This window comes from Haplochromis burtoni, unplaced genomic scaffold, assembly GCF_018398535.1.
Source record: "Haplochromis burtoni strain Fernald_Lab_line unplaced genomic scaffold, NCSU_Asbu1 Contig_22, whole genome shotgun sequence".
Lineage (NCBI taxonomy): Eukaryota > Metazoa > Chordata > Actinopteri > Cichliformes > Cichlidae > Haplochromis > Haplochromis burtoni.
The window spans coordinates 277,587-290,869 of record NW_024582383.1 but is presented as its reverse complement, the minus strand read 5'-3'; the positions used below and the strand labels follow the sequence as shown (position 1 = coordinate 290,869).

The 13,283-nt window shown below is 43.0% G+C and overlaps 1 protein-coding gene across 1 annotated transcript in view; it reads left to right on the top strand.

Moving 5' to 3' along the window:
- Window positions 1–13,283, top strand: part of znf395b (zinc finger protein 395b) — a 29,277-nt gene that overhangs the window by 14,298 nt on the left and 1,696 nt on the right. Inside the window, exons 5-11 of the mRNA XM_014332056.2 lie at window positions 2,213–2,391; window positions 2,901–3,013; window positions 4,590–4,702; window positions 5,560–5,762; window positions 5,877–5,977; window positions 7,147–7,435; window positions 13,094–13,186. Of these exons, the coding sequence (XP_014187542.2) occupies window positions 2,213–2,391; window positions 2,901–3,013; window positions 4,590–4,702; window positions 5,560–5,762; window positions 5,877–5,977; window positions 7,147–7,435; window positions 13,094–13,186 (1,091 nt within the window). The remainder of the gene's footprint in view (window positions 1–2,212; window positions 2,392–2,900; window positions 3,014–4,589; window positions 4,703–5,559; window positions 5,763–5,876; window positions 5,978–7,146; window positions 7,436–13,093; window positions 13,187–13,283) is intronic.

The following is a 13,283-nucleotide window of genomic DNA, read 5'->3' as shown; positions in this document are numbered from 1 at the left end:
TTTCAGGGAGTTTTTAGGACTTCCTGATAATAATGAATTACAGTCGTCCAGCCTGGAAGTAATAAATGCATGAACTAGTTTTTCAGCGTCACTCTGAGACAGGATATTTCTAACTTTAGAGATGTTGCACAAATGGAAGAAAGCAGTCTGACATATTTGTTTAATATGTGCGTTGAAGGACATGTCCTGGTCAAAAATGACTCCAAGGTTCCTCACAGTGTTACTGGAGGCCAAGGTAATGCCATCCAGAGTAAGAATCTGGTTAGATACCATATTTCTAAGCTTTTCAGGGCCGAGTACAATAACCTCAGTTTGATCTGAATTAAGAAGCAGAAAGTTAGCGGCCATCCAGGTCTTTATGTCTTTAAGACATTCCTGCAGTTTAACTCATTGGTGTGTGTTATCTGGCTTCATGGACAGATAGAGCTGGGTGTCATCTGCATAGCAGTGTAAATGTATGCTATGTCTTCTAATGATGCTGCCTAAGGGAAGCATGTATAATGTAAACAGAATTGGTCCTAGCACTGAACCCTGTGGAACTCCATAATTAACCTCAGTGTGTGAAGAGGACTCTCCATTTACATGCACAAACTGGAGTCTATTAGATAGATATGATACAAACCACTGCAGTGCAGTACCTGTAATACCTACAGCATGTTCTAATCGCTCTAATAGGATATTATGGTCGACAGTATCGAACGCTGCACTGAGGTCTAGCAGGACAAGCACAGAGATGAGTCCACTGTCAGAGGCCATAAGAAGATCATTTGTAACCTTCACTAAAGCTGTTTCTGTGCTGTGATGAGCTCTGAAACCTGACTGAAACTCTTCAAATAAATTCCTCTGCAGATGATCTGTTAGCTGTTTGACAACTACTCTTTCAAGGATGTTTGATATGAAAGGAAGGTTGGAGATTGGCCTATAATTAGCTAAGACTGCTGGGTCTAGAGATGCTTTTTGAGTAAAGGTTTAACTACAGCCAGCTTGAAGGCCTGTGGTACATAGCCGATCATTAGAGATAGGTTGATCATATTTAAGATCGAAGAATTAATTAATGGCAGGACTTCTTTGAGCAGTTTTGTAGGAATGGGGTCTAAAAGACACGTTGATGGTTTGGAGGAAGTAATTATTGAAGTTAACTCAGAAAGATCAATTGGAGAAAAAGAGTCTAACTTAACATCAATGGTACTAAGAGTAGCTGTAGATAATATTACATCTGTGGGATGATTACTGGTAATTTTTTCTCTAATGATAAAATTTTATTTGTGAAGAAGTTCATGAAGTCATTACTAGTTAACGTTAAAGGGATGGTTGGCTCAACAGAGCTCTGACTGTTTGTCAGCCTGGCTACAGAGCTGAAGAGAAACCTGGGGTTGTTCTTATTTTCTTCAATCAGTGATGAATAGTAAGATGTTCTGGCTTTGTGGAGGGCTTTCTTATAAAGCAGTAATCCATGTTGTTTCTGATCTTTTATATATATAGTTTAGATTTTTTGCATTGTTATTGATGTAAGCATGAATATACTCCAAAATGCAGACTCTTTAGAAAATTGGGGTCATTGACTTTGTCAAAAAGCACCAAAACACACAGAAACACTGAATCCACTGCAAAGTCGCCAAAATATCTGGATTATTCCTGCGTTTACTGAATGCAGCATTGCCCCCACCCTCTGTGGGCTACAGGCCACACTGAATGTACCCAAATGCCAAATTAGGTCTCTATAAGGCGTCATGAGTTTCCTACTTTAACGGAGTAGACAGCAAAACTCCAGCAAGACTGCGATCAGATCGAAATCCACTCAAGTCTGTGTTCCCTTCAGATCCCTGCAATCCTTTTCAAATCTCCTGTGGTGTTGTTGCGCTGCACTGTGAGGCGCAGAGATGCAAGATGGAACGAGTGTTTGCCAACAGTCACTCGTCAGCAAAGCTGCCGTCTGTTTACATCCCTGTATTTATTGACCGAGCATATTTGTCATTTGATGCCGTGGTTCACCGCGAGCATATTCTCCTTGGATGAAAATAGCCTTCATCATTTAATCCTTTTAAGAGGGAAGCTGGGCAGAAATTACAACCAAAGTTACCGAAGGATGTTCGTTTGTGGTGAAGTTTTATGTAACGTCACAGTCCGACATCGCCGAGGTGCACTTTAGCTGCGTGGCTGTGGGAAGATGAATAACGCTGTGACATATTTTCATTCGGCGTCCTGTGTGTAGGGAGGTGTCACACTGTGCCGAGTCCCTCAGTGTGCGCGGCAGCACCAATGGCAGCTACGGGACCCGAGGACAGAGCTGGACCGGGGCCAGACGGGACGGCGGCCTGCCCGGTGGGACGGCAGGCATGCGTCTCTAAGACAAAGCAGGGCAGCAACGGGCCTGGCGTGCAACACGCTCTGGTGAGAAGCCTGACAGAGATGACATGTATTCTGTTGTGTCAGTGTGTGAAATTCAGGCTTACATGGCATTTTGAGCACATTAGAACCACAATAAGCACAAAGGTACGCGTCCCAAAGTTCAAACCCAAACTGAGAAAGAACTTGATGCGATCATTATTTCTTTCCACTGTGTTAGATGTAATGCACTGCCTGGTCAGAGGCTGGCAGCCACTTCCTTGCACGCTGTTTCACTGGCAGATTATGCCGTCTGCGTGCAGGACGCCACAGATGGACAGGAAATATTCTCTTAACTGCTTTATTCATGGCCACAGTGGGGCTCAGGAGCAGGGTACCGCAGACGCATGTAAACAGCTTAACCTGTATAAGGCCTGAACAGTGTTTTGTCTGTTGTGTCAGCGTCCACTGACGAGCTGAGTGGACGATTTCTGTTGAACCAGGGTGAGACACTAAATGGACAACTTTTCCAGGCTGGAACGAGGAACTCACTGTGTCATTGCCTCGCTTTGAAGGTGTACGGACAGAGCTGCGTCCAGGCTGAGAGCGGCCGTTACAAGAGCAACCTGGCTGCTCCGCTGCCAGTGGGACCCACAATGCACCTCGTCACCGCGCAGGCGCCATACAGGTGAGGCACAGTGAGGCATAGACTGTACGTGTGCATATAGAAAAGATGATGTCACCCTTTACTGAAAGCTCAGTGTTAGCCGTGTTGTGGATTTGTTTCTTTGTTTTGGGAGGCACAAGTTACTGTACGTGCTAAGTTAGCATCTAATGCTAACACATTTGATTAGCAAACTGCACCTCAGACTACTAAGTGGTTAGCAGCAGTCTGATGATAAACAACAGAATGTCAGTGGCTGAAAGAAGCTCGAGCACAGACGTGTGTGTTTTAGGGCTGCCACGATTAGTCGACTATCAAAGTCGTCGACGACTGATTTAATAGTCGACGCGTCGTTTGAAGCTTTGTAAGATCCCAAAAGACGCAGGAATAAGTAGCAGGATTTAAGAGTGTAATAACGGACTGAAACAGAAGATGGCAGCACTGCATGTACAAGGATGCCAGCTGCCGTTAAACCCCGAAGAAGAAGAAGAAGAAGCTGTGTCCCAGAATTCATAGCGCGGCCCAGCTCAGTTTCCAACAATGGCGGCAGCTAGTTAGTTTTAATATTACTCTTATTATTCTTTCTGGGTCACAAAATAAACGTTTAACATATTTTCAGGCGAGAATGTAGCTGTGTAAACCTCAAATATCTGCTCAGTTTATCAGGACACCCATATTTTCAAAAGCGCTCCGACGTTTTCGGAGACGTCTGTTACCCACTAGCTCGATAGCTAGCCGGGGGCTAGGTCACTAGCGCGTGAGAACACCGGACTCCCGGCAAATTGTTTTCAAACCCACCGCCGTCTTTCGCTACTCAGGTTAAATATATATGAGTCACTTAGATAACTTAAAAATGTTATTGTTTGGCTTTTTTCAGGTATTTTATTTGTTCCTGAGTAAATCGGTTTGGCTGAGATTAAAGTTATAGTTTTTACACAGCTGAATAAACGTCAAGCAGACAGCTGATTATCAGAAGTGTGAGATGCTGGAGAATTATACTCCGGTGTCCTGTTATATTTTAGATAGCAAGGAGTTTATTAAACTTCACCGAAACAATCTGCAAATTTCATTAAAATTTAATAAACTATCATCTTGTCTTTATTTTTAGTTAGCACAGTACCTTAAACACTTAAAGCTGTAAGCTAATGATAGTTATATAAGAGCAGATGCTGCTGGTGCAATAAGCTGTACTTTTACGTCCAATGGATGATGATCTGATTAGTCAACTATCAAAATAATCGTTTGTGGCAGCCCTAGTGTGTTTTCATTAAAAAGGCTCCTAAAGGCAGCAAAAGCATAAAAATGGCTGAGGGCAGCAGGTCACCTATAGCTACCTGTGACCAGCATTCAGTTTTGACCCCTGTGTTGTTGTTATGAAGAGGGAAACTATCCATACAGGCTAAAGCCTACATGTTTGTGTCTGCAGTAAAACTGAGCCTTTTAATATGGGACTCTATGGGGACCGACTCGTTTGAGACGGCCTCAAGTGGCCAGTAGAGGAACTGCATTTGTTGGTTCCTGGTTTCAGATGTTGCTGCTTGGTCAGAGTATGTGAGGGCGGACCTGATTTTACCGGAATATTTCTGCATGTTATCTTTAGCTTTCGCAGCCCGGAGTCGGTGGAGATGGATGAGATCATGGCAGCCATGGTCCTGACCAGTCTGTCCTGCAGCCCCGTGGTTCAGAGCTCTCCACAAACAGATCCTGGACCTGGTCTGTATCTCTTCAACCATAAATATTCATTTTAATTATATAGCACCAAGTCACAATAGCAGTCACCTCAGCAATCAGTCAACAAGCACTTGGTGACAGTGGGAAGGAAAAACTTCCTTTTAACAGGAAGAGGTGAACATATATGGCACGCACTTCATTAAAGGTTTTAGCAGAGCTGTGACTGCATAAAGCTTTATAGAAAATAAACAGGTTTTATTTGTCCAGTCTTCAGTTATAATAATGTGGACTTTGGTCCAGTAGGTGGTCAGCAGTTTGACACGGCATGGAGTAAACTATTAATAGTTTATAACTCAACTAACTTTTATAATATTTGCTGTAACAGAGATGTTGTAGAGCACAGATCTGACGATAAGAATCGAGAACAGGATTTGATGGAGGAACTCCTTAAAGCTCGATGCCCAAACAGCTGTTTCACACACAGCTGCTGTTCAACTGTGACACAAAGAAAATGGGCTCAACTCACTCCAGCTCCAATCCATGTGTGTTATTCAATCAGCGTTATTAGCTTGATAAACATTACCTGCTATTTTTAATGTTTTGGCAGAGCAATAAACAAAATATGTGTGAAGAGGGAACAGAGCAGGAAGGAGGGAGTAAACAGATGCTGAAAACAGGCCTGGCAGCAGCACAGGAGGCCTGCTGTTCACTGTAGGACGGCAGAGGGGACACAGCACCAGAAGCTGTTTTCATCCCAAAAAGCAACAGAATATTTGATATTTAAACCAGAGGGTTTAAATTGATAGACACCGATTTAATGCGGGAGTCCGTTTCCCTCAGCTCTGTGACAAACTCGAGGCTTTCTTTGGCTCACGAGACACGGTTCTACCTTCCTCTAGCTGGCTCATCATCCTCACCCGCTGACATGGAGTGCGGCGGAGGCGAGCTCTCAGACAGCGGCAGCAGTGGCTACTGGAGCTGGGACCACGGCAACGTCAGCCCGGCGCCCTCGCCGTCCGTCACCGAGATGGACAGCAGCCCCGACGAAGGCTTGCACATGGAGCTGGAGCAGGGGGAGGAGCTCGCTGCCAAAAAACCAAAGGTGCACAGCTGCTCCGGGAAAACTGAAGAAGCTGCTATAATCAACACAGCCTTTCTGCAGTTTGGACATGTGTCTGTGCGCGCTCACCCTCCGTCTGCGCTCTTCCTCCCGCAGAGCTCCGTCAGAAGTGTGTACAGATGCCTGTGGCCCAGCTGTGGCAAAGTCCTCACGTCTTCAGTCGGCATAAAAAGACACATCCGTGTGCTGCATCTGGGGTGAGCTGGCACGTTGAACCTTTTCATGCATCTACAGTCACTCTTAGCAGAGATGTGGGAACAATTTTGCTTAAAGTAGATTAAAAAAAATAACAAAAAATGAGGGCTCAGGTGGGGAGGGGCACTGAAAGTTTTTTCCTGGCTCAGGATGAACCTCGGCGAGGCGACTGAGGCTGTGGAGCCTGATTTGACACAAATGTGTGCAAAAACAAGAACGTATCATAATTATCTATTATTATAATCAGAATGAACAAAGGTGTCGCTTTCAGCTAATCACAGTGTGCGTTCAGGCGAAAACACACCGTGACTGTACAGCAATAAGTAAGAGCAGTCACACAATCACGCACACGCTATGTGCGCACAATGTGTTTCATTTAGTCCATGCGGTGTTATTGTGACCCTCCCACTCTCAGACAGTGGTCGAAATTAAAATAAAATATCTGTGGGGAGAATAACTGCACACACGCTTGTTCCTGGCCAATCGGATTGGACGTTCATCCTCAGACTGTAGCATGAGGCTCCATGTTCATATATTATTCCAAATTAATATTTCATCTTTCTATTTAAAATTGCATCACTTCACTAAACGCTCCATTTCCAAAAAATTTAAATTTTCCCACAATTATTTCATGGTTGAACAATACTGTGTAAATATGTGTATTTAGAATATTCTTTATTTTTTCCATTCTTGGTGATGATGCCGTGTTTTTTTTTCCTGTTGTTTTCTTTATGATGTTGGGAGCAGCTGGAAGCAGTAAAATATTCCTGTCATTGCACAAATGGCCAAAAATACTTTATATGATGCTTTATATGCCGTATCATATAATGTTAGGAATCCACTAAAAATAAGGACCAAGTATTAATTGGTCACTTTAAGGACACGCGGAAGTTGGATGTTTTTCAGGTGTTTGCTGGGAGTCTGAGCCAAATTCGAAACCAGACGGGTCGGCCTTCTGGAACATTTCTCAGCTTCAAAACAACATTAAAAAAACAGGAGGGAATAAAATTTTCAGGTTGTGGAAGAGCTCTGCTCGCTTAGGGGAAGGGAGCTTTTCAGTCTGGGCCGTAGTAAGTGCTGCTCTCACTAACTCTGCAAACACACAACTCACTCTTTTTCTCTGTGTGTCCACTGGTGTGTCCACTGGTGTGTCCCTGCCACACATGCACAGCAGTGGGTCAGACCAGTCCCAGCGAGAGGAGGACTTCTACTACACCAAGATATCCTGTGACACTGTCGACCCCAGCTCCGGTCCAGCTCCAGCCCAGCAGGCTCTGGGCCAGGCCTCGTCCTCTCATCTCAGCTGGGCGTCCTGTGGTTCTCCTCCAGGCTCAGAGCTCCTCCCAGCTCACAGACCCAGGTCCAACTCCAGCTCTGGGCCAGGCCTGAGCAGGCCCAGTCAGCTCAGTCAGTCGGCCCCCAGCAGCTTCTGGCAGATTCACTCGGAGCACCTCTATCAGGTGGGTGGAGCACTGTTGCTCTCCATCTTTATTTTCACCCATACATGTTGTTAAAATCGTAAATCGTTGAAAGTCTCAGATAATGACATCAGTGTACGTACGAGCATGTCAGAACGCTCAGTTCAGTTTCTACTCGTGGCTCTGATGTTAGTAAGACGCCATATCCCCAATATGGTCGTCAGTATGGTCCAATATGGCACACAGACCTGGATGCTGAAGCTCCACCCACCCACAGTTCAAACCTTCTGTTTATGAGGGGCAGCCAATCAGAGACTAGCTAAAAAACATTTTTTTTAACCAAGGTGTTAAGAATTATTATGAACTATAAATCAAAGCTGCTCTAGTAGAGTCCATGAATTAAAATATGTAGCTGGGAATGAGCAGAATGGGTTCATTTTCCTATTTAATGTTAATAAATTAATTGCTGGGGGTGGATAAAGTCTTGGGGAAAACTAAATGTTCCCTTACTGCTAAAGTATCTCAGATTCTGGCTCCTGAAAGGCCCAGTCAAAGTCAACTGAAGTGCTGTGGTGGGATCTTAAGAGAGCTGCGCATTAATGGATGTCTGCAAACTTCAATGAAGTAATATTGTTTAAAAAAAAGCAGTGAAAATGTCTCCACAATGATGTCAGAGACATCACACACAAATATGACATGTGGTTAAAAATGACATCAAATTTAACCTTTAGGTTTCCAGTATCAGTGTTGGTCAAGTCACTTGAAAAAAGTAATCAGTAACTAATTACTGATTACTTCCCCCAAAAAGTAATCCCGTTACTTTACTGATTACTTATTTTCAAAAGTAATTACTTAGTTACTTAGTTACTTTTTAAAAACACGATTTACAACCTGAAGAGGTGATAAAGCGATAGATCTTTCAGCCCAATTCTACTTTTTCTGCATAATCCATCATACAAAATGTAATCAAATGGAAAAGTCTCTTTTTAAAACTTGTTTTATTAGTTTTAATCTTTTAACTTTATGCATCAAGCAAAAATTTAATTATACTGCAACATTCTCTGACTGGAAGAAATTAGTTTAACATTTAAACCTATTTTCTGCACATTCCAGCACATAAAATAAAATATTTTTGTGTTTACACTCAGTCTTTCAAATAGATGCAAGTAAAACACAGCAGAAAATAAATAAAGTCAAAGACTCAGCGGTCCTGTTGCTCTATTTTCACCTGTAAAGCAGGAGTGGGGCAGGCGGAGGGTTACCCTGGTGCAGGTGTGCCGCGGTCAGTGGAAGAATCCGCGAGTTTCTCTGTGAGTTTCCCATTACGTCGTAGCTACTCGGTGCTTGTTGGAAGTTTAGGGGTTTTTTCGCTGTAAAAAGAAGTTTTCTTCCCACGCACAGCGGACACTCATGTTTTTGTCACTTTTTATGGAATCAAACTCAAAGTAAGGTCAGTACTTCCACGCTTTAAACGCTGCACGCTCATACTCTCTCTGCACTCGATATGTGATCCATTGTTGATCTGCACACAGCTGTTGTCACGAACGTCGCACTCGCTTACGTCACTGTCATGAGACATTCTCGCAAAAAATCACAGTTTTAGTAACGCAGTAATGCAGCGTTCCTACAGGAAAGTAACGGTAATCTAATTACCGTTTTTGCAATAGTAATCCCTTACTTTACTCGTTACTTGAAAAAAGTAATCAGATTACAGTAACACTCTGTCCAGATAACAAGTGTCAAAGAGCAGCTGTTACCTTTAAATCTAACCTCAAATTCAAATGTTATTTGTCACATAAACGATCATACGCAGTCCAAAGTGCAGTTTGTTGCTGTGCAGTTCCCGACCAGAATAAAACTAAAATGAAAAATCAAGTTAAAACTTTAAGGTGTGCAAATCAGCAGTGAGTGGATTGACAGTGAACAGTCAAAACAGTTACGAGGTTATCATTGAAGTGCATGTATTTGTTATTGAGTGTACAGTGATGTGATGTGAGAGAGACCAGATCAGATACATGTTGTTATTCAGTGAACGTGCAATGGTGTGAGATATGTAGAGAGTCCAGTCCAGGAGAAAGAACATATGTATGTTTTTAGAAATGCAGGGAGTAAAAATTCAATGATGTCAGAAGAAAAAACTACTCAACTAAAGTACAGATGCTTGAAAATTCTACTCGAGTAAAAAAGTATTTGTACTTCATTACTTCCCACCTCTGGTGTCTGTCCAGTTGTAAAACTGGGAATCATACCCATCTGCCTGTAACAGTGAAGCTGGCCCCAGTATAAACGTTTGCTTTCCGATGCTTCGACGTCGTGTAAATGGTCTTTGCAGGCCGTTCAAACGAAATCATTCTGACTCTGTTTAGCTTCAGGGCATTTTCTTCCAGTCATGTAAGTTTTGTCACAAAATACCTGTTCAGCTGGCTATAATTTCAATAATTACTTGTTTTCTTTGCCGAATTGGAGTTGACAAGAAGAAGAAGGCGTTCTGGGGAATGAAATTGTTTGAGGGCAATGTAAGGAGACAGCGCGGCCCTTGTTAGCATGAATTATTGAATGTCAGCTGCAGATTTAGTGCACGAGCACTGGAATTCACCTTCTAAATGTGACTTTTTCCCACTGGCCTCCAGGAATTCTGGCTCTATGTGGAAACAGAAGCAACTGTCTAGATTCCCCTTCTGCGAAATAGCTCAGCTGGGACGTGAATTCATTTTACTGCAGTTTTTGTGCACGCGTCTCGTGTTCCGTGGTCACGGTGTTGTTGCAGATGTCCTCTTTACCCAAGGCCCCCAAGCAGATCCCCTCTCTAACGAATCAGTGAGCTACAACTTTGTTTATGCATCACAAAGCAGCACATTTCACTGGTGACCTGCATTTACCCTGTACCACGAGCCTGTAAATGGATGCTTTGTGACAGTGAGACACCAAGCTGTCTGCTTGCTCGCTTTCCCAAGGAGATAAGACTAACCAGCCTGCAAAAAGCAGAAAAACACCACATAACATCTCCCAGTGCAAAAGTGCGGTGGTTTAAACCTGATGTACACATTCTGAAAAATGTTCCTAACAGACCTTTTTAAAAAAGCAATAAGAGCTTTAGTAATGTTAGGCAGTGTGTCAGTTTGTGCCACATCTGTCTTTCTTCATGCAGGCAGACACTCGAGTGAGAGTGGGTTGAACTGCGGGTCGATGCTGTGTTTCTGTGTGTCACAGCTGCCGGCGGCTCCACATGTCTGTCCACAGCGCTCCACTGACACTGGCCTGTTTTTTCTCTGGTGGTCACGCCCACTGTTACTGATTGGGTTATCGCTGTGGATTATCATCATAATATTTAGCCGTGAAGATACTTCCTACCACCTCCATCTCTCAGTGGGATGTGAGGCGATGCAAAGACGCTTTACCAGAGGGAGTGGGAAGCAGCTTCGTCGGAAAAGATGGTTTATCACGTGGAAGTTTAGTTGATCGTTATGGGGGAAAGTCTCAAACTGGTTATTTTTGTAACTATCTGGCGCCCCAGCTGATGTAAGGACTCGTTTCAAGTGTAAAAATTACCTGCTTACACTCAAGTGCAGTGTTGCCAACTTAGCGACTTTGTCGCTATATTTAGCGAGTTTTCAGACCCCTTAACAACTTTTTTTTCCTAAAAAGCGACTAGCGACAAATCTGGCGACTTTTTCTGGTGTTATTGGAGACTTATTTATGACGACTTTTTGACGTGAAAGGGCGTGTTGCTCTTACTCTCAACAAGCAGCGGTGCTGCAGTGGGCACCTCACTCGTGCTAAAGCGCTCACGGGCGGAGGATAGTCCTCCCCCCGCTGTAGGAGATGATCACACCTGTGCGTCCAAACTGCAAATGAACCGCGCATGAGCGAAGCCGCTGCTCCCGCACTGACTGCAGTCAGTTCTTTTACTCTTATGCTGTTTTGTGGATCACAAGGTTTAAAAATACTTACACACACAAAGTAACTCCACCAGAGCGCCTATTTCAGGTCACTTTTGCCGGTCCAAACCCGGATAGAGGAGCAGGGTTGGAATTGTGACATTAAAAAACAATAATTGCTAAAATAAATTTAATTTGTAGTTCTAAATAAACTATGTGCATTTAGGACGTTTTTTACTCACTTTATGTCTCTTCCACGATGTTATTTCTCTCTCCAACAGCGTAGGTTACAATTACATTAGCATGACCAATTATGCAAATTAGATGATGATGTCATTTAGGGACTTGTAGGACAGCCAATAGCGATTTTCCTTACTGAGGAGTTGGCAACACTGCTCAAGTGTTTGGAAGCCAACCAAAGTTCTCTTGAATTGTCAAAATAGAGAACATGACATGTTGCTGCTAGTTAGTCAAGTTACCTTCTTTATGACAGTGATTGTCAAAGCTAGTTTGGGGTTTAATGGACTGGTAGCTCCATAAGTGTTTTACACATTTCCAGTTGAAATATCTCTGGTTTGATCCCAGCAGGAGATACAAATTCCTGATTTTTCTACCTGTCTCCACCGTGTTTCTAGGCTTCACGCTACTTTAACATAAACTAAACTAAGCTAACCAGCTGCAGATAGTTGGTGAAAATTAGGTCGTTCTCAGGTTGGAACCATGTTGGACGAGAAAGGTACACCAGATGGGCGTCCAGAGGTCCGTACAGTGACATTTTTAAACCTCATTTAAGTAATCGGAACTAATATTGGACACAGGGACAGGAGTTTTAGGGCAGTGTGGAGCGCTTTATCATTCACAGTCACTGTGGTTCTCTTCTGTGTCTGTTTTACCGTCTGTAAACATCCTCCTTACACTCATAGAGCCAAACGTGAGCATAGAAAAAGACCGAATGCTGATCGTTACATAAGGAGCACAATGCGCTGACAGCCAAGTCGCGTGAACGGCACAAAATTTGCGTTGCATTGGCCGCAGAGGGAAACATCATGGTTTTGTAGCGCAGTGGTGGTTGTCACATGTCCATAAAACAACACAGGAGGATAACTCGTTTCTGTTTTGAAATAAGCTAATGGTTAACTGCTAACGTCATGACCACCAACTCTCCCAGTCCTCACCCTTCCAAAGCAGCAAACCAAATAAATGACAGATGGATATAATATGTAAGATGGCATTATTATTGACAAACCTGCAGTATTTTGTGCAGTTCTCCTTTACTTTACATGACAGTAGTACTTATCTTGTTGCCATTAATGTTAGCTAGCTAAACAGCTATGTATTTTTTATTGGTAAATATTAAATAAAAGCTAAACTGGATGTAAATATTGGACTTTAACATGGGGAAAAGATTGAGTTGTATTCATTTCTAACATTTGCCTGGTTCTTTATTCCATTAAGTTTCTTTTTTATTCTGAATTTACACATGTAAAAATGCTAATAGCAACTGTAGGCTAATAAGATACATTAGCTATGTTAACAGTTGTAGCTTATATAAATACACATTACAATATTGAAACCTTGTCACTCAGGTCCAATAGAGAACCCAGGTAGATTTATTTCCTAATGTACTGTAGGTGTGTCAGTTTAATGTGCATATAAGTATATGTTTGCTAACACTGCCATATTAAAGTGATAATAGGCTGTAGTGTAGTGTGTTCGTGTCTTTTTTGCCCAACTCTGCTGCCCAACATTAAACTTTTTATATTAAGCAGTTTGAGATCCTGCACATGTGAAGAATCTGTCTGTCCTTTGTTGCGTCCCCCAGGCCTGCAGCCCTGTCCTGTCTGTGGCCCCCAGAAGCCCTGGCAGTCATGGCTGGACCGCCTCCACCCCTGGCCTCAGCCACAGTAACACTCCGGTGGGTCTTTTGTCTGCCTTTACATGTATCTTTACATATAGTAAGGGTAAGGTGGGAGCATTACCATGTCCAACATTTGATACTGTTGCACTCATAG